The sequence below is a fragment of the Lygodium microphyllum genome, chromosome 15 (genome assembly GCF_053477565.2).
Source record: "Lygodium microphyllum isolate KBCC chromosome 15, Lygodium_microphyllum_v1.1.10, whole genome shotgun sequence".
NCBI classification, from domain to species: domain Eukaryota; kingdom Viridiplantae; phylum Streptophyta; class Polypodiopsida; order Schizaeales; family Lygodiaceae; genus Lygodium; species Lygodium microphyllum.
In genome coordinates, this window is record NC_141149.1 from 100822586 (window position 1) to 100846155 (window position 23570).

Genomic DNA, 23570 nt, shown 5'->3' on the forward strand with positions numbered 1-23570 from the left:
GACGATGACGATTTGGTGGCTACTACCCTCCATGGACTTGGACAGAGTATAAGCAGTTTGATACTTCCATTTTAGTGCGTCAGGAGCAGCCTAACTTTGATGAACTTGTAGCACTTCTATTGCATGAAGAAGTGAAACTTTGACTCAATACAAGTTTCAATGGGGTCTAAAAACAACAGGGACAATGTCTTCTACTCCAATCAAAGAGGTAGAGGTGGAAAAGGAAGATCAAACTTTAGAGAAAGAGATACTGGAAATGCATATGCAGCTCATGGATAGCAAGCTACTGGATGGCAAAATAGGCAGTCTCAAGCAAATAGAGGTGCCTCAATTGCCCGTGGAAGAGGGGGTTATTCAGCTAGAGGAAGAGGCACTTGGCAGCAGCCTCAAATAAGTCATGGACAGCAATCAAATGCAAATAAGGATTGCCATTATTGTGGCAAATACGAGTATACAGTTAACTTCTGATTGTGTTGAAGAAATGGAATGACATGAAGTATGTCTGCTACCCTTTGAGCATGTGCCTTATGTCCATCTCTCTCTCCGAACTCTAATATAAATGGGATTAGAAGGCTATCACTTGGCAAAACTTGCCCACGTAAGTGGGAAAAACGTTTTTAGGGACTGGTTTCATAGCTTCGTTGCCAAGACACCACTTAATCCCTTGATTTGGTGGGCCTGAGATACCTAATTGCAAGCCACAGCTTTGTTCTTTTGCTCTCAGTTGAGAAATTACAGCAATATGTCTTCATACAATGAGATACAATCAAGCAATGATGATGCCTCTTAGTATGAACATTCGCATGGGAATGAAGAAAATGCAATGGCTGATCTTGGACAAGGCATGCAACATGGATAGCATGCTGATAATGTTGGTTTAGACCAAAATGTGGGTCCTTCTAAGCCTTTAAAAGCTGATGATCAGCAAGAGAAAGAGGAATTTGATGACCAGTTTAAAGAGCAACTAAGAACAGCAACCGAAATGTTTACGCAATTGGCAAATGATCCTCAATTTATGCGCTCTTGGAACCCTTAAAGGAGGGCAGTAAAGGCAAGAAAAGGAAATCGTCTTCGAGAGCTTTGGAACAGCAATGTACAGAAGGAAGAGCCAATACAACATCATGATGTTCCAAACGAGGGTAGTGAGCATAAGCAAATGATGCCAATGGGGCAATTGATGCATATGCAAGGCCAACTTGAAAGTGCCAATCCAATGCTTTTTGGATAGTAGGGCATGCATGCAATGATGGGGCAGCCATGTTACTTTGGTGGTGGCACTAGTTTCCATGCTATGGTGAGTCACGGACTGCATATGGCGATGTTTGACACAACTCCCTATCATTTGTAGCAACCAATGCTTGGTGTGCAAGGCCCAATGTATTCGGTTATGGCTAGTAATATACATAACCCCATGTTTAGCAATGTTGGCATGATATTGGGACATGAAGTGGCAAGTTTGGCAACGCATATATGCAACCCACTGTGTTTGGGACTCATGGTACTAATGCTAGTCATGCAAATGCTCTATATAGTGTTGGTTATGAATAAAAATGCGGCTAGTGATATATACAATGTATGGAAAAATGTATCTTGGTATGGCTGGTAGTATACAAATTCCCATACACAGTCACATTGCAATGGTCAAAAGTATACAAATAAGAATGGTGCCTAATGCATCTAGTACTCATAGCGTGTTAGATACGCATGAGGGACTGGTCAACCGGATGCAATATTGCATATTAGATAAGTTGAAATTGCAACAATGTGAAAGTATGAAGCATCGCAATACTTGAGGGAAAGAAATACCTACAGCCTAGTCGAGGTTTGAGACAAGTACAATTAGAGGTAAAGTTCCCATACGCTTCTTGGTGAAGCTTCAGCATTGTTTCACCAATAGATACAAAGTGGATGGAAAATGATAACTTGGCAAACCATTGTTACAAGGAGGTGAAATTTTGATATGCTTTAATCTTGCTGATAACATTTGATTAAGTTATTAATCAAATGTGCAAGGTTGTTTAGCACATGTGATGCACATAACAGTTATTTCATGGTAATAAGCCAAGGACCTCGAGGATGCACTGGGTATCAATGGCAAAAGTTGTGATAAGTTATGCCAGTTGGGCTTTGGGAGTCAGTTGGTGTCAGTTTTGACCCTAGGATAGTTATTTGCCAATAAGTGTCGATGGTGACACTAGGGACTAGCATTAATTAATTCATTAATGTTAGTCTAAGGGTCAATAGAGGTTGGGAATCACTCCAAGTTGCAAATGGCCTAGCCAATTTAATTATGGATAAGCACATTTAATTTTGGGTAGGGTCAGAAGAATTGAAATTAATTTTTAAGATTATTTAATTCTAAAAAATAATTAAATGGCTGAATAATGCTCAAAAATGGATTTAGAAGATTGCCATTTGGCAAAAATGCCCATGCAAATTGAAAAAACGTTTTGGGGGCTGATCTCAATCATTCAGTTAGTTTACAACTTTGGGAAGGGGGAGGGGGGGAAGAGAGAGAGAGAGAGAGAGAGAGAGAGAGAGACTAGTTCATTTTTTTTTAAAGGACAGTAATTTGCTGTAGAAGACAGCCATCTGGGGGCCTCAACAGGCAAGGGACAGCAGGGAATCACCTTCCAAGGGCTGGCAACAGAATTACTAATCATGTGACAACATTTCGGAGATACCTAACAATAGGTAACTGCATTAAATGCTGGCTAGAGCAAGCAGTAGACAAAATTTAAGATTTTCTCACAACGAAAATCAAATTTCTCTCATCTTGGCTCTTTCTCACCTTCTCCAACCCATTCTCAAGAGATCTCAACATTTCTCAGTCATTTTGAGCAGATCTCAGTCAAATTTGGTGGACAACAAAGAGATCTCTACTATAAACCCTAAATTTCTATAGAAATTAGGATTCTCGAGACCCGTGCCAATTGGTGAAAACATAGTACATTGAATTTAGTACTTGAAATTTATCTAATTGTCAGGGAATTCAAATGCCAATGCCAACCAATTCATTATAATTTGGGGTAACAGTTGGCTAGTCGGTGGTTTCATTTGTGCAAGTCTTGGGTAAAAAATCAAGGAACAATTGGCCCAAATTGATTATTGATTGTTGCTTTAGTAAAGGGGCTTTTGGAATGGCAAAAGAGATTGTGAATCTCAGCTTGTACTCATTCCATTAGTAATCAAGTTAAAGAAATACCAAAAGAGGCACCAGTTTTAGGGCCAACAAGGTATCCAATATCCGAGATTATTAAGGTAATTTGTGCAATTTAAGTTATGTTCGTTTGCTAATCAAAGAATTACCACCCTTTCCAAGAAAGAATGCTAGTTTCATGGCTCCATTGCCAGGATAACACTCAATCCCTTGATTTGGTGGGCCCGAGGCACCTAATTGCAAGCCAAAGCTTTGTGCTAGTACTGATTTTTTCTCTCAGTTGAGAAAGTACAATAATATATATTCATATAGTGAGATGCATCAAGCAATGATGATGCCTCTTAGTATGAACATTCACATGGGAATGAAGAAAATTCAATGCTTGATCTTGGACAAGGCTCAGACCATGGACAGCAAGCTGAAAATGTTGTTGTTAGGCAAGATTCACAGCCTTCAAGACATAAGGAGGTTGATGACTAGAAAAGTGAAAAGGAATTTGATGACTAGTTTAAGAATCAAATGAGGACAGCAACAAATCTCTTTGCTAAATTAGCAAAGAGTCCTCAATTTACCCTATTTTTGAATGCTCCGAAGAAGGACAACAAGGGCAAAAAGAAAAAGACATCTTCTACACCTTCGGGACAACAAGGTGCACCGAAGGTAATGCCAAAGCCTTCATTTGAAGCTTCCAAAGATGCAAATGAAACAAAACAATTGATACTTACAGGGCAAGGAATGCAAATGCAAGGCAATCATGGAAGTGCATACCCAATGGATTTTGGACAATGGGCATGCCTGCTATGATGGGGCAGCTAGGATACTTTGGTGGAAGCACGATTTTTCATGCTATGAATGGACAAGGACCACATACGGAAATGTATAGCACAAATCACTATGATATGCAACCAGTGCAGTGTGCAAGGCCCAATGTATTCGGGTATGGCTAGAAATGTACAAAACCCTATGTATGGCAGCATTAGCTTGATGCCTGGGACACAAAGTAGTATATTTGGTAATGCATCTGCATCCCCAAATGCTTATGGGGCTCAAGAAATAAATGTTGGTGAGGCAAATGCTTTGTTTGGTGTTGGTTTTTATGTAAATTCAGCAAATGCACCCCTTTTGTAGCAGCCAATGTATGACAACTTGACACCCAAAGGTGCAACGAAAGACTAGATGAGGGTGGAAAGGCAGTGAAGTTTGAGTCCTTCAATGGTACACAAGATAAGCTGAAAGCTTTGACTTTCATTCAGCAGTTTGATGCAACCTATTCAAGGGGAAACTTCACCGAGTCCTCAAAGATTCGAAAGGCAACCACTTTCTTGAAAGGAAATCCATTGCAGTGGTGGTCCACTCTTTTGATACAAGGTAGAGCACTGTCAACGTGGGTACAATTTATGCAAATGTTTGCATCGAATTGGTTGACAAGTTTCTTTAAGGTGGACATCATGATAGCTTGGAATAAGCTGAATGCTAAGGAATGTAAGAATTTGGAGCAATATAATAAGAAGTTTTGGGATGCATTGCTACCTATTACTTTTTATTATCGCGTACCCCTTCATGAGCAAGTGGACAAATATGTTTGTGGGCTGCCCAAAGGAATCGTGGATTTTTGCATTAAATCCATCGTGTCTAACATGTCTCAGCTCATAGAGACTGCTGCTACAGCCGATGCTTTGCTGTGTGGAAAGGATTCGGGCTCCCTAGAGAGTAGGGAGAAGCTGAATAAAAAGTTGTTTAAGGCTGAGAAAAGGAGCAGATCTGAAAATCAGCCTATAAAAAGGCCAAAATAGCAAAGAAAGAGCTCGAAAACATTGACACAACGTAAGGAATTGATGGCTGCAAACAAATGTTTTATTCATGAACAAGAGGGTCACATTGCAAGGGACTATTGGGGAACAAGAGGGTCACATTGCAAGGGACTTCCGAATAGGTAGAAAGCTGATAAATCAGAAAATCGGGAAGATTCTAAAGGAAAGAAGCCCAAAACATCAATGGGATTGGTGCCCGATGTTGTTAGTGATTAGCCCAGTGATGATGCTACTAAGTTATGCACAACATAGGGCAAAATTAAGGATTCGCATGCATTGATTTTCTTCGATAATGGTGTATGAGCCAACTTCATCTCTGTAGACATAGCAGCCCGTCTAGGCATCAAAGAGGATAAGATGGGACCCATAGGGAAAGTTGGAATGGCATGTAAAAGCCATACAGAGCCTATCACATCGCTCATTGGAAAGCTTTGATTGCATATACAAGGATATGTGGACAGCCAAGAGTTCTTCATTGCTCCACTTCAGGATTGCGATGTGTGCTTAGTATGCCATGGTATCACCGTATGCATGTAGTGATTGATTCTCGTGCAAAAAAGATCACTATTCAACTTAAGAAATATACACTCACACTTGATGTAAAGTTGAAAGGTGAATCTGTCCCTATTGTATCTACAATTGTCATTTCTAAAGTAATGAAAAATCATCTTTTAGCATACTTGGTTTTTACTAAGGATAAAGATGATAGTGAGAATGTTGGGAACTTGTCTAAGTTAGAGAAGGATCGCATATCATTTCTCTAAATGTGTATTGATTACTTCTCTCAGTCACTTCTACGGCAACTATCATCTAAAAGGCCACAAGATCATGGCATAGATCTTATCCATGGAAGTAGCCCACCTAATAAGCCACCTTACAGAGTCAATGCAACCCAACAGGAGTATTACAAATTTGAGCACCATGGATCATTGGTGGCACTTCATGAGAGAGAGGCATTGAACATATCTAACTAGGGAGGACAAAAAGAGAGAAGGAGATCTTAGATCTGCACACGCAACAAGCTATATAGATTGATGTCATAAGTTGATAGTTGATAGATAACAGCCTTGGGATTCCCCTAAACCCTAATCCTAGACTTACACACACTAAGGTTTGTTCACACACTAACACATGGTAATGTGTGTTTACACATCGAGGTAGTAGCATCCTTCAGCATCAGTCAGTATCCTGACTGCTGCCCACAACTACATCCTCATCCTAGAACCTACACTCAAAAGGCATTGTTGTTTGTTGTTGTCATTATCCTGGCCAACATCTCCAACTTTCCATGTGCTGCCTTACATTGAAACGCAATAAAAGGTTGCTAAACAATTGCTCTAGATGGCACCACAATCCCCACACTGCATCATCAACACCTTCAACACCCATAGCCTGAGCCCCAAACCCCAAGTCACAAAAGTATGTGTGGGCTTCTTCTACACCTCTACTTCGAGCTTGAGCCTTTGTTCCCACTACATCAGAGTTGGCTTCTCCACTCCTTGCTCATTCATTCATAAGATCTCACTTGTTCATATATTTCACTATCATCCAAGAGAACCGTGTTAACATTGTAGCTTCAAAGCGTTTCAACCTGAAACATTTCACCCTTGGCCAAAGACTTAGTGAAACGTCTAACCAAAACACTGACCTAACACATTAAAGATTTTTTTTTCTTTTCATCGTTTTTCTTGACAATGTATCTACTAGTGTGAGGTTGAGTCTTTAACTTATCCCGATGCTAATTGATAGCGAATCATCACTAATGATGGTTTGAAAGCTTTCAAGACAAGGTAATACTGAACCCTCCTTGATTAGACAAGATGAATTAATGGTATCTTATATACGATATGCGTGCAAGAAACTTCCAAAAAGTAAAAGAATATCATGGTTTAGTTAGGCATTTCATTGCATTTCACATTTCAGTAAAGCATTTTCTGCCAATCAGGCAATTTGCATTTCAGGGCCAGTGAAACGTGTTTCACAGTTACGCTGTTTATCATCTCATTCCATTCTTCTGAGTATACATTTGTTAGTCATGTTGCCTATAAATTTTTGTGCACTCTTGTTTGTTCTAACAAGGTTACAATGTCAAACCAGATTTCCATAGCCCTTGACAAAGCTGGAGCTGTTTATTGATCAGGTGTAGGTGGTCAGCTTGGAAGATATAAAAAGACGAGATGCAAACATCTAAAGCATTAGTGGTGGGCTAAGCAGTTGAAAGTGACAGACATTCTACCAAATTCTTTCAAGTAGGTAACATCATTGCGAAATGCACTAGTGGTCCTCCTGTCATAGACAATGTTCAAGCTGCAGCATTGGCTTATTGAATTTCAGTATATCCAGCAGACCAATCACCCATGAAACGTCAATGCAGCAGTAGAGATAAGTATGCTACCCAAGCATGTTTCCAAGAAAGTTAGGCCAGCGAGATGAACTTAATCTGTTAAGTAGGAAAGAAACAACAGCAGCCCATCATTTTAGAAAGCCACAAAGATAGAAGGTAGCATACCTTATCAATAGCTATTGTATATACTTCCAGATGTCCCGCCCGTGTGATATGGAAGCGTGTGAATGACTTGTAATTGCTAATACGTAAGGAGGAAAATGCTTCATCAAAGTGAAGATGGAACCAGTTTATACAGATGTACAGGTAGCAGCCGAAAACAAGTGATACAACAGGGGTTGAAAGAACCCAGTAATACAGAAAAATACCAATATAATATACAAGAGCATATCCCCGAGGTAAAGCAGCCATCCCGCTTCTACAAATATTCATGCGGGTTACGGCAATGACCTGCATGACAGGCAACATTTATATTACTACTAAAGAAAATAGGCATGCAGATTAAAAATATATATTGCCCCAGAAGATAGGCAGGTGCACAATAGCAGAGTATAATATATGGACAAAACTCATAAACACAACCAGCGCACAACAGGTAACAGGTGCATATGATCATCGTCCTACAACAGAAGTACATTACAAACCTCAGGCACATCAAAAGCCGACATTAAATACTTGATACAAGCTGGATACAGCCCAAGGGTCCAGAACTCCATACGAGCCTTTAAACCGGTTGGATCAGGAAAATGCTCATTCTCAAAGGATCGGTACCATTCATATAGTGTATGATAGCCTGTAATTGTAATAAAAAAGAATTAGAACCGTTGAGACACAAATACCAATGTATAAAATTTGGATCACCTTGACTGTTGACTAAGGAGGCAAAGGGAACAAAAAACACTAAGAGGGATTTTTTTTCTTTTCAATGCACAACATAGATGCAAACAGAGAATATGAAGGTTAGATGCAAAATATACCAATTTAAAAATCATAATAAATCCAAAAGACTTGCATATCATCATATAACCCTATGAGCTTTCCACACTAACCTCTACCTCTACAGAAATCCCCATTGGAATGAAAAAAGTGAACAAAAGCTAAAGCCCTCACAACTTTTTTCATGTGCCCTTAATAATGTTTATTCAGAATAAAGAAGTTCAGATCGTATGCTCATCAGACATGCACACAACCATAGTTTTAACTTTTTCTTATGTTCTCATATGTTGTACGTATGGAAAACAATACGAATCCAAACATGCTCATATGCCGCCATGAAACTCTATATATCTCCTCTCATTACCTGCAGTTTGTGCCACACTTGCTTCCTTCTCCACTTTTTTTTAATTCTTTGTCCAGCCAATCTGCTACTTTGCACGCACACACACCCCACAAAAAAGATATTTTATCTTACTTCTCTCATCCTACGCCCCACCTCAAGAAAAGTCCCTTCCGCCCTCTTGCAGCCCTTCTCCAATACCTCTCCTCAGCCTCATTGTGCTCTTCTTTAGTCCTCCACTAGCCTTTGGACATGAACTCTTTGGAGAAAACAAACATGTTGCAAAAGATTGAGCCCAACAAATAGAGAAGCAAATATGATGACTGCAATAGCTTCTGCTCCTCTACCACTCAAGCAGCCTCCCCTTTCCAAAGCCAATGCTTTCCCACTTACGGTTTCACTTCTACTATGAAGCTTGCTATGAGCAACCATCTCCAGCATGCAAGTCCATCGGAGACTGACTGAACATACACTAGGTTTTACAGAGAAACATGTTAGAAATAGGCTCTTCAACTACGCTCATTTGGATGTCTTTTTGTTTGGTGGAAGTGGAAGATGTATTAAACTCGTCTACACCTATGAAAGAATGTTAGGTAGACTCACTTTGAGGTCATCAATAATGTCAGCAAAGCAACTTGTATCAACCTATATAAGAGGCTTCTTCTCTTTGTATCATGACACATTGTGAATCTAATGAAAAACGTTCTCTTTTGCATCTAGATTATGTCCATCTCTCTCTCTCTCTCTTTTCTCTCTACATACTTATTTCGTCTCTAATCCACACATCATGAACACCTTGAGGTATAATCCTCCATAGCTAGCTAAGATTTAAGTCATGAGTAGTGGACACCATGTTTCCTATCATGGTATCAGTCCACAAAGCTCTTGGCTTTGTGAAGCACTTTGTCTAGCTCAAATCATTCCAAGCTTATGCATGATTAGGACTAATTTTTTTGTCATTAGTTTAGTTGTTTCTCATCTCCACCAACTCTCATCACACTTTGCTATATTCTCTCCTCTTTACTCTCATCCTCACCTACTCACATTCTAATCTATTCTCTCCTCTCCAACTACCTATCATTTATCTCCCCTACCTAACTTCCCACTTTAGAGAGAGAGAGAGAGAGAGAGAGAGAGAGAGTCTCTGCTCTATTAAAGGTTCATGGAACCTTAAAGGATGTCAACCAATCGAAATCAGCACACTAGGTGTGATATATTGATACTACAACTCAGCAAAATCAATGCTTTCTATTCCAGCTCAGCAACTTCCACCTAGAGCTCAATCTCATCAACAGCACTGCGACAGATATTTAGGGATAATACTCACACAACCACCAACCACCCTTTATTTAGGGGTAATACTCACAAATTACCTCTTAATATTTTATGCACAAAAGATTCCTTAAGCAAGTTCCAAGTTCTTGTTACCAATCAAAACCTTAGAATAATGCTGTCCTAAAAGGCATTATGATTTCCTAAAGATCAGCATGGACTTTTAGCATTCCAAGAAGCCTTTGGATACAATGCCCGTAGCTTGCAAAATCGGGAATGGAATTTGAAGTTTTCTTTAGTTTAATGTGAGAAAGAGCAAAACCTTGTAACGTGAGAAAGAGCAGAACTTTAAGTGAAAAGGTATAAAAGCTCAGCAAGCCATTCATTCCTCTTTTCAACAGTAAATAGAAAAGGAATTTGAGTATCATGCTAATTCTGGTTTTCACATGAAATCTGTAATTATAAAGTTTTAAGTTTAATCAAAAAACAGAACATAGCTATAGAGAAGTCAACATGATCAAGTACCATGTTAAGTCTTATGAGTACAGAGAACCCAATATCTATCTAGGACAGAAAAAATACCTGCAGCACCTAAAAGACCATGGCGTATACATATATCAATGCCAATTTCCAACACTAGCATGAGAACCATCGCAGCTGTTAAATGGGCACTGACATGAATGAGCCCCAAAAAGGCACGGCGCTTTTTTGAAATTTTAACCGGAACAAAAAGGTAAGAAATGGCCAAAAGCACTAGAGTCCCACTCAATGATATGTATGAGTACTCTAGCATATTCACAAATGCTGCCCAAAGTGTCCACCAAAGCTGTTGAATCAGCTCAATCAATGTGTTCTCTTGTAGAATGTTATCCAGCTTGCACTGTCAAAACAACCCCACACTTTGGTGAACAAGCCTATCTTGCTTCCCCACTGAACAAACATCAGAGAGAAAAACAATATAGACAGAGATAGAGCACTTCTTCAAATGTACAATAAAGGACACCAAGAAACTCTAATATGTTTGTGAATTTTTGTTTGCCTCATTTACCTGTGGAAATGAAGAAAACACTAAGACAAAATAGACAATCCCACCAATAACATCAAATCGCCAATTCTTCTTTCTAAATTTTAAGATATTGCCCAAAGCAATCTGCAAAATAAAATGTGTTATGGAGTGTTATTCTGCAGAATTAGAAGTAAAGTATGACATAGTTGTACAAGCACACATGCATCCAACCACCTACACACAACTCAACATTATGACCATGCATGCCAAGCACCATTTGTTAAGACTAATGAACATTTGACTATGTACGCACTCGCTGCGAGTCCTCGAATGATGGATAAACTGCTTTTTTCTCATATGAAGATCCCAAAAATGTATTGAATCTTGCAAATACATGGGTGGGGTGGAGAAATGCCCCTCCACATCCATTCACAATAAGGTGTTCCACATTAGGAACCTTAGATGATTTGGTTACTGAATGACGGAAAAAATGATGCAAATCGCCTGCAATTCTTATCCTGCATCGACCTCTTAAATGGTCTTGTATCAAATGAGATACATTTGCACCTGTAAAGCCGCCCCAATACCAATCCAATAACCAAGAAGGTTCATGTGTCACGATTATCACTGAATCAGTCTCTTTTACCTGGGAAAAGATCCACCAACAAAAGAAGGTAAGCTTTATCTATACCTCATAAAAAATCATTATGCTCAAGAAATGCCATAACAAACAAACAATCCAACCCTTGATAAGGAGCTTAAAGACTATAGTCTATCCAGTAACCCATTATGCATATCTATTATAGTTATAGCTTGCCAATGCATGAATATAATCCTCATAAACAAAAATATTAAGGACTCAGAACAAACCAAACTAATGACTCGTTAGTCCTTGGTTCACACATCTCTGACCTGCTCACAAATGCCCCCATCCAAATAGTAGAGATTCACCCATCCTTCCCATGTGGCCAAACAATCCAGCAGATTGAGGAGTGATGCCACCCATCACACGTATGAACAGAGTCCACGGATGTCATTGTTAGATTTATTTATTCCTATGTGTGCACACACATTGTTGTGTGTAAAAGTGTGTGTTTATGTGTAACACCTTTTACACCACTTAGCATTAAATAAAGGTCAAAGGTGTAGGTGGATACCTCAGCCTGCATATCCACACCCTATCACTTGTACTTTCATTCTACATACCTCACATATCTCACTATCAATCTATCTTTCATCCTCCATGGAGTTCCATCCGCCACAGCCTGCTGGTCACACACGAGCTCCATACCCAACAATGGTATCGGAGCAGTAGATGATCTGTCCCAGTGAAGCAGCAACCTCTGTCCCAGTGAAGCAGCAACCTATGTGCACAGCCCATGACCCGCTGTTCATAATACAACAGCAGCAACAACTGAGGAAGAAGCTGAAACTTGAAGAAGAAGAAGAAGAAGGAGGAGGAGAAGAAGAAGAAGCTGACCCACTGCCCTTCCTGGTTGCTGCCCTCTGCCCTGCCCCCTGAGTGCCAGTCTGCCAAGGCACATCAGCATCAGTCCGCACTGATTGACGTCTGTCTCACCTGTTGACCTGCCGTCTGTCTAACATGTGTGTCCTGCACCTGTTTGACATGCGTGTCCTGCCCATCGCATTGACTACTGATGCATTGACCACTTGCTGCAAGGAAATCTACCACCTGTCTGATGTTTTGGTCCTGCTTGCCGTCAAATCTGTCGTCATGTCCGAGCCCCCTCAGATCTGCCTCACAAGCTTGGCATTAAAATAAGGTTTTTTAATTAAACTTTACTCTACTAAGGTTAAGATTTCCTTTCTCCTTAAGGGCAGTTCATATGAAATTGGGGCCTTGCAATTTGCTCGAAATTTCTTCAAATTTCATGAACAAAGTTTGGGGCTTTTCAAATCTGAGCCCGAACTCTCAAAATTTCTTTTCTGAACTTTGGGGCTTTTCACATTGGCACCTATCTACATCAAATTGGGGACTTCGCATTGACCACTTGCTGCAAGGAAATCTGCTGCCTGTGATGTTTTGGTCCTGCCCACCATCAGATCTGCCATCACGTCTGAGCCCCCTCAGATCTGCCTCAACAAGCTTGGCATTAGAATAAGGTTTTTTAATTAAACCTTACTTTATTAAGGTTAAAATTTCCTTTCTCCTTAAGGGCAGTTCATATGAAATTGGGGCCTTGCAAATTGCTCAAAATTTCTTCAAATTTCGTGAACAAAGTTTGGGGCTTTTCAAATCTGAGCCCAAACTTTCAAAATTTCTTCTCTGAACTTTGGAGCTTTTCACATTGGCACCTATTTACATCAAATTGGGGCCTTCGATGACCCATGAAAGACCACAGGAGTGCTCGTGCCTTCAACATCGGCCGAAAAATGATCCGCCAAGCATCCAATGTTTGGCAATGGCATCACAAGCGATCGACATTGATCGCGGTGTCCTCGACATTAAAATTGAAGGGGGATTTTTTATCCCGATAAAATTTTTTAAAAATCAAAATCAAAATAACAGTAAAATTTTTAAAATTAGAATATAAACATGTTGGAATTAGACACTGGCCATGCTCGCACATGCACTAAGACCTTTCCATCACTTATTAAATAATTGTATGGGTTCTCTGCCCAAATTTTAATCCAAAACGAGTTGTATTTCTTTTTATTTTTCTTTCCTTCCCATCCACAATGGAGCTATATTTCAAGGGGGATCATAACCACTTCCTGTGTGACCTCTAAGTTGATCCCGAAAGCTATGCCCATGTGTTTGGCTTTTGGTCATGTGCCCAATGCCTCTAAGCCACACTGACTTTTGATGAGCCTTTGAGCCATACACACACACCTCTCAAACCATGTCTTGCTTTGGGTCCTTGAGCTTTTCAATAGACCATGTCGTGATCTTCCTCACATTGCATCTCTCACACTTATGTATCTCCTTTCCAGAATCATTGTACAGGACTAGACGCTAATAACTGTTAGAGATAAGACCTTCCCTTTTTATTTTTTCCATATGTTTCATGTCACGAGTTCACAGCCACCCATGATCTGAAGGGGGGATTTGTGAAAGTGGAATTTGGGAAGGTAGCTTATATAGCATTTAGAGTAGACTCAACCTTTAGGTGATACAATATTTTGACCATGTGATTTAATGCTAAGTAGTGTAAAAGGTGTTTGCACCTAAGCACGCACTTTTTACACACAACAATGTCTACTCACATAAGATGTCAACACACAGGCCTAAAGAGAATGAGGACACTCCAATAGAGACACGAACTGCCGCAAGAGGGATTATAGAGAGGGAGAGCAAGACATGAACACACGAACTGATGCAGGAGCTTGCATTAGGCTGCTAATTTGTGAAGGGGCATAAGTGTATACCTCAGCCTATATATGCACGCTCTATCAATTGTACGTTCATTTTGCATCTCCCTCTCTCTCTCTCTCTATTTCCCACCAACACACTCCCCATACGCATCACCGAAGGGCGAGTCACCATACCTACCACTGTACGAGGATATCATGCACTACTCCAGCTTGGGGGATGTCATGTTGGCCGGAGACTTCAACGCACGCACAGCACAGAGGCAGACCCCCTTCTTCGAGAGCGAAGACCACATGTACAAAGAGATCGCACCAAAGGAGATAGGACTCAACCGGGCATCACAGGACACAGCTGAATGCACCGAATATGGTGAACACCTATTGGCGTTAGGGGGGGCACATGGACTAGCCATCCTCAACGGTCTCAACAGATGGCCCGGGTCGGATGCCCTCACATGCTTCCCACACAAGCACGCGGCCAATTGCATCGGACGGGGGGCACATGGAGCACCCACATAGAAACTCGGAGCAAGCACAATGGACTATATCCTCGGCCCTTTATCACTTATCCCCGACATCCAGTCCTTTAAAATATCACCTCGCCCACTCGCAGTGGCTGCCGACCTGCAATTTGACATAACCTGCAGGTATGACCTAACCCCCCCCAGCAAGCAACCCCCCAAGATTCCCCAGGTACCACTTTACCAGGCTAACTGCGAGCGCATACTCCGACCATCTCTACTGGAGCCTGCTGGAAATGGACCCCCACGCGCCCCTGGAGGAGGTCACAGCACAGTTGGCGGGCACACTACACACCTCGGCTACCGAATACTTCCCCCACACATCCCCCCACTCCACCCCTCCGAACAAGAATGTCCCACAGAATAGCTGGTACGACGCAGAGTGCAGGGAAACCCGGCTCCATCTTCAACAAGACGAAGCACGGGGAGTACACACACATAAACAGGCACGCTTGATCTTCCGTCATCTAGTGCGACGGAAGAAACGAGCCTACCTCTCCAAAATGGAACCTCGAGCCCAGACGCCCATCACCTCCCCGGACACTTGGCACGCATATGCAACCTCACTATACCAAGTACCCAAGCAGCCCCAGCTACCCCGGCCCCCGGGGAGCAGACCCGGATCATCCACATTCTTCAGCATGGAGCGGGTTCGGGACGCCATTGATAGACTCCAAAATGGCTGTGCCCAAGACCATGAAGGCTTGGTAGCAGAGCATTTGACCCATGCTAGAGACATACTGGCACCTCTCCTAGCACACATGTTCAACAGAGCCCTATGCGAAGGCTTCCATGCCAGCTGGTCAGCCAACACCATAATACCTATCCTGAAGGCCAGAGACCCCATGGTTCCCACGAACTACCGAGCAGTCATGGTTGGCCATGTACTAGTCAAGCTCTATGGATCCATACTGGACCACGAGCTGAGCAAGTGGGCAGAGTAATACCAACATCGGGCGGCAGGACAAGCAGGGTTTAGGAGGGGGTTCTGCACCCTTGACCATATCCTCACACTAAGAGCCATCATAGAGGAGGGCAGAGCACATGGAAGACGGGTGTACTGCTGCTTCGTGGACTTCCGCAAGGCCTTTGACACAATCCCACGAGCGAGGCTCACGCAGAGACTACACGAACTGGAGGTCCCAACCGAAATGCGATGGGGGATACTGGCACTATACGAATTGGTAACGGGCCGAGTTCGGGCACCAGGAGGGCTATCAAAGGAGATAACCAGCACCATCGGAGTCAAGCAGGGATGCCCACTCTCACCCACCCTATTTGGCCTCTACATTGATGAGATCTCAGAGTACATAGATAGATTGGGCGAGGAGGGATCGAGCCTGGGACGGACACTGATACCCATCTTACTATATGCGGATGACATAGTCCTCATCTCCAGCACACCCGAAAGGCTACAGCGCCAACTGGACGCACTACAAGCCTTCTGCCAAGACAAAGACCTAACTGTGAACCTGGGGAAAACCAAGGTCAGATTATTTTTCATGGCACCGAAATAATTATTAGATTAATTTTCAGTATTTAAAGGCTGAAAATTAATATTTAATTATGAAAAATGCTGAACAAACCATTTGGAAAGGCTGCCACTTGACAAAAATGCCCATGCAAGATTGAAAAACGTCTTTAGAGACTGGAGAGAGGCATTTTTTATAAATTCAGCTTACAAGAGAGAGGGAGGAGAGGTTGTTGGTCTGATTTACAACCATTGGAGAACCTTCTGAGGTTGCCAAGGGCAAGAGGACCAATCAACAGCAAGAGATAGCATCTACAAGCTATTGAGATAGGGCAACAGTAATAAATAATTGATTTTGTTCAATTCTTTTCATCTACAAGCTGTTGTGGTAGGGCAGTAATTGCATTTGACTGATTTTCAGTCATTCTTCGCGACAAAACTCTGAATTTTCTCTCTCTACAGCTTTTCATCTCATCTCCCAGCTATTTCACAACCTTGCTTCAAAAATCTCAGCTTTTGGACCCCTAAAAGCTGAGAAATTTTAGATTTCTCTGTTGTAAACCCTAATCTGCAAAACAGAAATTAAGGTTTAGCAGCACCCTTGGGAAGCGTGCCAAAAATTGGAAGCTCCAAGACTTGGATTCAACTGGACTAAAGCTATTTTTAGCCTATTCAAGTGGAGGGACTAGCAAATAATTGAATTTGGGGCATTTTCCATCTCCATCAAAGCGGGTGAAGACCAATTGATTGCTTGAATCAAGGAGCAAATCAGATTAAAAACTTGCTGGTGATTTTGAACAGCAAGGGGAGTTGGAATTCCGAAAGGGATTGGGAGAATCCCATCATAAATCAACTTCTTCTTCAATAAAGCTAAAGAAATACCGAAAGGGACACCAATTTTGGGGCCAATCAGGTATGCATTGTCCAAGATCAGTAGGTAAATTTGTATTTTCAAATTTGCATTAATTGTTTGTTGCTGTAATTAAGTTGTAATCAGGGATTTACCACCTATCCACGAAAGGAAGGTTGGTTACAGCTCGTCTGCTTCTCGCCTATTGCTTGGTCGTGCTCTTGCATATTGGTTGTAGAAGTCACCTTAGTCTCCTCTATCTGCGTGTCACCTGGGTCTTACAACTGTCACTATCCCGTTGAGCTTGCAACTGGTGACTACTACTTGTGGCTTGCATGAACCATTATGGCTCTGATACCAGTTTGTAGCACTTGAGTATTGACCAGAATGCGAGCTCAGAGTGAGCAGAGATTGAGCAGAGAGCTTAGAGAATCGTATAAGAGTGTACCAATGTATTGCATGGTACTGAAAGAATAAAAATGTATTTATATGTTAGGGTACAAGTAAAGGGTGTGTTCACACCCATAAGTTTATACACACGGGAGTTTACACCCAAAGGGTGTGTTAGGGTACAAGTAAAGGGTGTGTTCACACCCATAAGTTTATACACACGGAAGTTTACACCCAAAGGGGCTTTACACCCAACGTCATAACCAACTTCAATTTTATGTAGCCAGATTAAAGTATTTTAAATTGATGTGCAAGAAGATTGGTGAGTATAGCCCTTCGTATATACCTCCATCATCAGAGACCTTACGCATTGCTTTGCTCGACAAGGAAAAGCCCCTTGTTGAACAAGTAACAATGACTAGAAATAGCTTATGGGCTAAAAATGAAACTTCGTTGATTGATGCTGCTTGGAGTGATACACGCAAGCGATCCATTCATGGCATGGTTGCATTCTCATGGGAAAATGTATTTCATATCTTCACATGATGCCTCAAGGATAGGAAAGTCGGTAGATGTACTTGAAGCAAAGTGGGTTACAGGTATTGAGCTTATTGGCCGAGAGCATGTTGTGGGATTTGTTGCAAATGGAGAGTCTGCAAATATGGCAACAAGTGCTATTATCCAAGGATATTATCCGCATATCACAATTTCATATTATATGGCTCATTGCTTAAATAACCTACTAAAGGATATTGGTAACATGTCATGGATTGCATCTGTTATAGAGCAAGGAGCTCAAATGGTTAGTTTTGTTTTGAATCACCAATTTCTTCGCCATCAATTCTCTTTGCAGTCCAAGAAGACACTTTTAAAATACTCTAATACCAAATTTGCCTTTAACTTCTTGATGTTAGGTAGATTAAGAGAATGCATTGGTGCCTTGAGGCAATTATTTCTTAGTGATGAGTTCGCCTCATCAGCATTGTCAGATACTCCTACAGGTATCTTATGCTTAGAGAAAGTAGATAACTCCGCTTTTTAGAATGATATAAGGCGGATAGATACTATGGTATCACCTATTGTGCATTTATTGAGGGTTATGGATGCTACACAACCTTGCATTGGTAAGGTATATGAGGCTATGGATAGGCTAAATGAAAAGGTGCACGAATTGGCTACCAAATGATGAGACATATGAGAAGATACGCCATTTGGTTGTGACAAGGTGGAACTCCTATAGCTCACCCATACATGCAGCTACATTTGTTGTGAATCTTGAGTTCCACGGCAAGGATCAAGAGAATGACATTGAGAATATGGATGCATGGAGAATCATATTGTCTCGTCTAATGCCTGATTATGGCACTAGATGAAAGATCAGAGACCAGCTTTCATGTTATAGGACCTTTCACGATTCTTTTGGTTATGGGGATGCATAGGAGGATCGTTGTAAGATTGGGGCAGCTTTGTGGTGAAAGGACTATGGTTCAGGTGGTCCTAATTTGTAGCAACTAGCCATCCGTATTTTGAGTCAATTAGTTAGCTCCTCTTGTTTGGAGCAATTGTGGAGTACATATGCTCACATTGCTTCAAAGAAGAGGAACCATCTTGGTGTGGAGAAATTGTGAAGTACATACGCTTACATTGCTTCAAAGAAGAGGAACCGTCTTGGTGTGGAGAGGACAAACAATTTGGTAATTGTTAGTGCTAATTTGAGGATGTTATGTAACAGTATGACAACAAAGTCCGATCCATTCAGAGTGGGAGATGCAGCAAGAAGAGGAGAAACATATTGATGTTAAGGGAGATACAGTAGTTCATGGTACACATGATGATGAGGCTGGCACTTCAAGAGTAACTAGAGCAACCTCAAATCATGATGATCTTTGATTTAGTTTGCTTATCATGAGTTTCATGACACATGTACATTGTATATGATATTATAATCATTGATGACCGTGTGACACTTGGGCCGTTGTGCCATGCCGACATTGCATTTGTACTTGCAGTCTTGTAGTTGCCCTTTGGGCTATTTTGGCACACCGCATTTTGCTTTAATCTAGCGATTAGACTTCATATTTGTAGTCTTTTTTGGAACAATGAGCATGTTCTTTCAAAGATTAGACTTCATATTCGTAATCTTTTAAGTTTTTTGGCAATGGGGCCATGGGCATGTTCTTTCAGCTTAGACTTTAAAGTTTAGTTCATTGTTCATTGTTCATTGTTCATTGTTTTATGGCATATATATTATGCGTTTTATTATTGAATAGCTTAACTCTTGAGCCTTATAAGTTATAATTTAATTTGTAATGACTAATTTTAGAATGATGCATGATATCTTTAAAGTTAAACTTAAAATGATTTGCCCTTGTGGATTACATATCTCGGTTTTAACACTCCACATGGATTACGAGTAAAATATTAAATTCTTTTCATGATTTTTAATTTTTTAAATGCTATTCCTATTCCCACATCCCGTTCCCTAGGTTTGGTGTTCCTATCACCATCTCCATCCCAATTCCCCATTCCCATTCCCCATTTCATGTTTCTATGGCAAAAGTGGTAATAAGTTGTACTTGGCAAGTACTAGGTGGTATCTAGTAAAAGATTTTGGTCTAGATCATTTTATTAGCCATTAATGTCAATAGAAACATTAGAAGAGAATCATTAATTAATTAATTAATGTCAACCTAAGGGGGGGCTAATTGCCAAGAAAGAATAAGGCTGCTTTCAATTGCCAAGGATTCTAAATTGGGGTGTATGAAACAAGTTTCATACGAGTTCCATAGAACATTAGAGATGAGTTTCATTCAAGATAGAAAAGAACTATAAAACTCTATGTTCACGCACATGTACATATATACAAAGCAAACACAACTAATCATGAGTCATAATTCTATACAATACATATGAATATTCACCATAACATCTATATTTAAATGCATCATTGTCCATTATCCACGGCTAACATTAACTTTAACTAAAGATGGTGCCATTGGACCACAATTCAAACAAAATTCTCTCAATCAATGCCAATATCCATATCAATGCATCAAATGAATCCATGATAAATGTTCATTGGAAAGGGTGTCTTCTTTTGGAAATTTAAAATAGATGTTTAATGTGTTTATAAATGTCCAGGTATGAAATGAGTTTTCTTAAATCCTAACATTATGAAGTGTGTTTCTCGACAACTATGCTCACACCTCGCTTGTGCATTTATTAACTATCATTACATTTGTTTGTCATGTTGTTTGTATTTTATATGGCCCCCATTAGCTCTCTTCTTCTCACATACAATGTCAAATGCTCACATCTAGTCCCAAGCTCTTCTTTAGCATGCAAGGATTATACTCATTTTTTGAAATCTTGATATTTTATTATGTCTAATAAGATAGAAACTAACGTAAGCTATACACTTGATTTTCTTGTCCAAATCAAGTTTCTCAACTAGAAACTCGATATTTTCCTTTGAATTGAATTAAAACTTCGGCTATCTCTTTGAGTCCAACAAAAACATCTTTTACCATCAACCTAATCTTTTGCATGACTAAACTATAGCCATTTCCATTTCCTTTAAAAGTGGTCTAGGACCAATCAGCATAAGTATGTATGGCTCTAGATTAAGGCCAAGCCCATAGTTGGAATGAGTAGGTGAAATTTTATTGCTTTGCTTAGCATTTGATTAAAAGTTAATCAAATGTGCTAATGTCACTTACACATGTGAGGTACAAGTTAATTATTTCACAGTGTGGAACCCAAGACACCGAGATATCAATTGGTGCCAAAAGCAAATGTTATAATAAATTATGCATGATAGATACTAGGTAGTACCCAGGTTAGATTTGAGCCTAGACCAATTTATTGGCTACTAATATCAGTGGTGAATTAATTAATGTCAATCTAAGGGTCAATAACTTCTTAGGGAAACTTGGAAGACAAATTGACCAAGCCAATTTAATTATTGACTGGTGGAATTATTTTTATGGACACTAGAATAATTATTAAATTAATTTTTAAAATTGATATTTTAGTAATTTATTTCAATAAGCTAGATAATGCTGGAAAATGGGATTAGAAGATTGCCACTTGACAAGTGAAAAAAACATTTTTAGAGGCTGGTGGAAATCTATTCCAGCCATTGTGAGAGAAGAAGGCTATTAGAGATCAAGGAGAGGCTGCTCATGCGATTTGCAGCCACCAAGGATCAATCCTCACTCCTACAGCATGTGACAGCAATTTGGAGCCCTTCAGGAGTAGCTGACAGCAGCCCAAGGTCTTTCTAGTGTAGGTGACAAATATACAGGAGGAGACAGCAGTCTTTCTAGTGGTCCTTGGATGTAGGGTGACAACTTCCATGGCTGTTTGAGCAAGGCAACAGTAGTTTTCAGCATTTCTCGTGATGCTTGCTGTAATTACTTTTAATCAAGTTATTTGCCACCCTATCCGAGGAGGAAGGCTGTTTTCAGGAATCATACTCGTATGGTTGATTGAACCAAAAGTGGGAAATAAATGATTTCATACCCATATGGAAAAGGGAAAACATGCTCTACCATTGTGAGATTACAAAATCAGGGTCTGAAACATAACAAGTATGCCACTTTTACAAAAGAGTCTCTCATGCAAGAAAACCAAGTCTGAAAGCTGAACCTTGAAGTTTAAGGTTTTATAACTAATGTAAATTTTCTTGTTTACTTTTTAATTAATCAGCGTCATGTATGATTTTCAGCCCTAGGTGCTGAATCATACTTCCATACCCATATGTGTTTGCTGTATGGAAATGTGTGAAAAAACTATGGCCAGACCTGAATCACTTATTCAATTATTTCAAGTTTTGGTATTTTGAAGAAATGACATCTTTACAATTGATGTGAACTTGAAAATAGTAAAATGTATTTGTAGTTGGGTTGCACATAAGCCACTTTGAGAAGCAAAGGCTGGCTAACCATTCACAGTTTCATTACTTCATATGTGCTTCAAAGATGCAGGGAGAGATTTCATACATCAATGGAGTAGGTCTAAGCCAAAATGAGAATTTCACATGGTGTACCTGTTTCCTTATCAATTCAGAAAAATATTTGAACTGCAGAATGTCTATATCTCCATATAGAGCTTGATCAAATCCAAATACCCACCAGCCTTGGGGCAGCTGCAATGCAAAATAACTCTTCTTTTGTGGTAGCAACCAGCCACCAAGCCAGCTTTTGAAGCATATATATCGCATGAAAGTTTCAAGGCCATCAAACCAATCTGAGCAACAACTCCATAAGGTCAATAACGAAAAAGAAATTGGATCTATGACAGCACAAATTTCCTGGAATAAATGCCACACACCATGATTCCCTGGAATGGCAAAACATTGTGGACCTTGGTAAGTACTAAGAGATTGCACCCCAGGTGGAAGTTCAGGCTTCTTGACAGCTATGTGTGCAGACTTATAGTAATCAGGAGGCTGCAATGCATATTCAAAAGGCCGAAACAGCCGATTCTCATAAGAGAATGGAGATGGATTTGGATAACTGCAGCACATATAGCACGACATATCAACTCAAGCCGAAAAACCCTTGAAATGTAAGGAGGACATACGACCGTCCAAGTAAAGAGAAATGGAAACCCAAATCCATAAGGTAGGTAAAAGACACAGAACACTAAAACCCTTGCAAAAGAACTTAGGTCTAAAAAGATGGTGCTTCAAAACCTAAGAAACTCTCCACACCCATATTGAGGCAACAAGGCTTTAGAATCAAAGTGCCAAATAAAGTTGGAAAGGGAAACATCTAAAATCTAAAGTAACATCACAATTCTATGAATTTCTGCAAACAAAAAAGGACTTCCAGCAAAGCAATGGAAAATTAAAACCAGTGAAGCCTGAACTTACGCTAAATCTCCACCAATCAATAACAAATCCCCACGTGGCAAAAATTTGAACTGGCCCTCTACATCTACTCCCAAATGAGGCTGTGCCAGAAGACGAGCCACAGCATAGGTAGGATTGCCACCATCCCCAGTATCTGCCATAAAATCAAACCAGAGTTCCTGGCGTTTGCTTAAATGGCTGTATAAAAATTCTTCTTTCTTGTGACTGGACTGAGCTTTTACTGTTGCAGCCTGCCAACATTGCAGCAGATCTAGTATG

At 40.4% G+C, this 23570-nt stretch overlaps 1 protein-coding gene across 3 annotated transcripts in view; it reads right to left on the minus strand.

Moving 5' to 3' along the window:
- Positions 1–23570, minus strand: part of LOC148024828 (uncharacterized) — a 65705-nt gene that overhangs the window by 18095 nt on the left and 24040 nt on the right. For all 3 annotated transcript variants that reach the window (XM_087694481.1, XM_087694478.1, XM_087694480.1), the window contains 8 exons: positions 23313–23542; positions 22769–22953; positions 22485–22684; positions 11183–11515; positions 10912–11013; positions 10446–10743; positions 7960–8108; positions 7481–7765 (listed from right to left, as the gene is read on the minus strand). In XM_087694481.1, the coding sequence (XP_087550607.1) occupies positions 7481–7765; positions 7960–8108; positions 10446–10743; positions 10912–11013; positions 11183–11515; positions 22485–22684; positions 22769–22953; positions 23313–23542 (1782 nt within the window). The remainder of the gene's footprint in view (positions 1–7480; positions 7766–7959; positions 8109–10445; positions 10744–10911; positions 11014–11182; positions 11516–22484; positions 22685–22768; positions 22954–23312; positions 23543–23570) is intronic.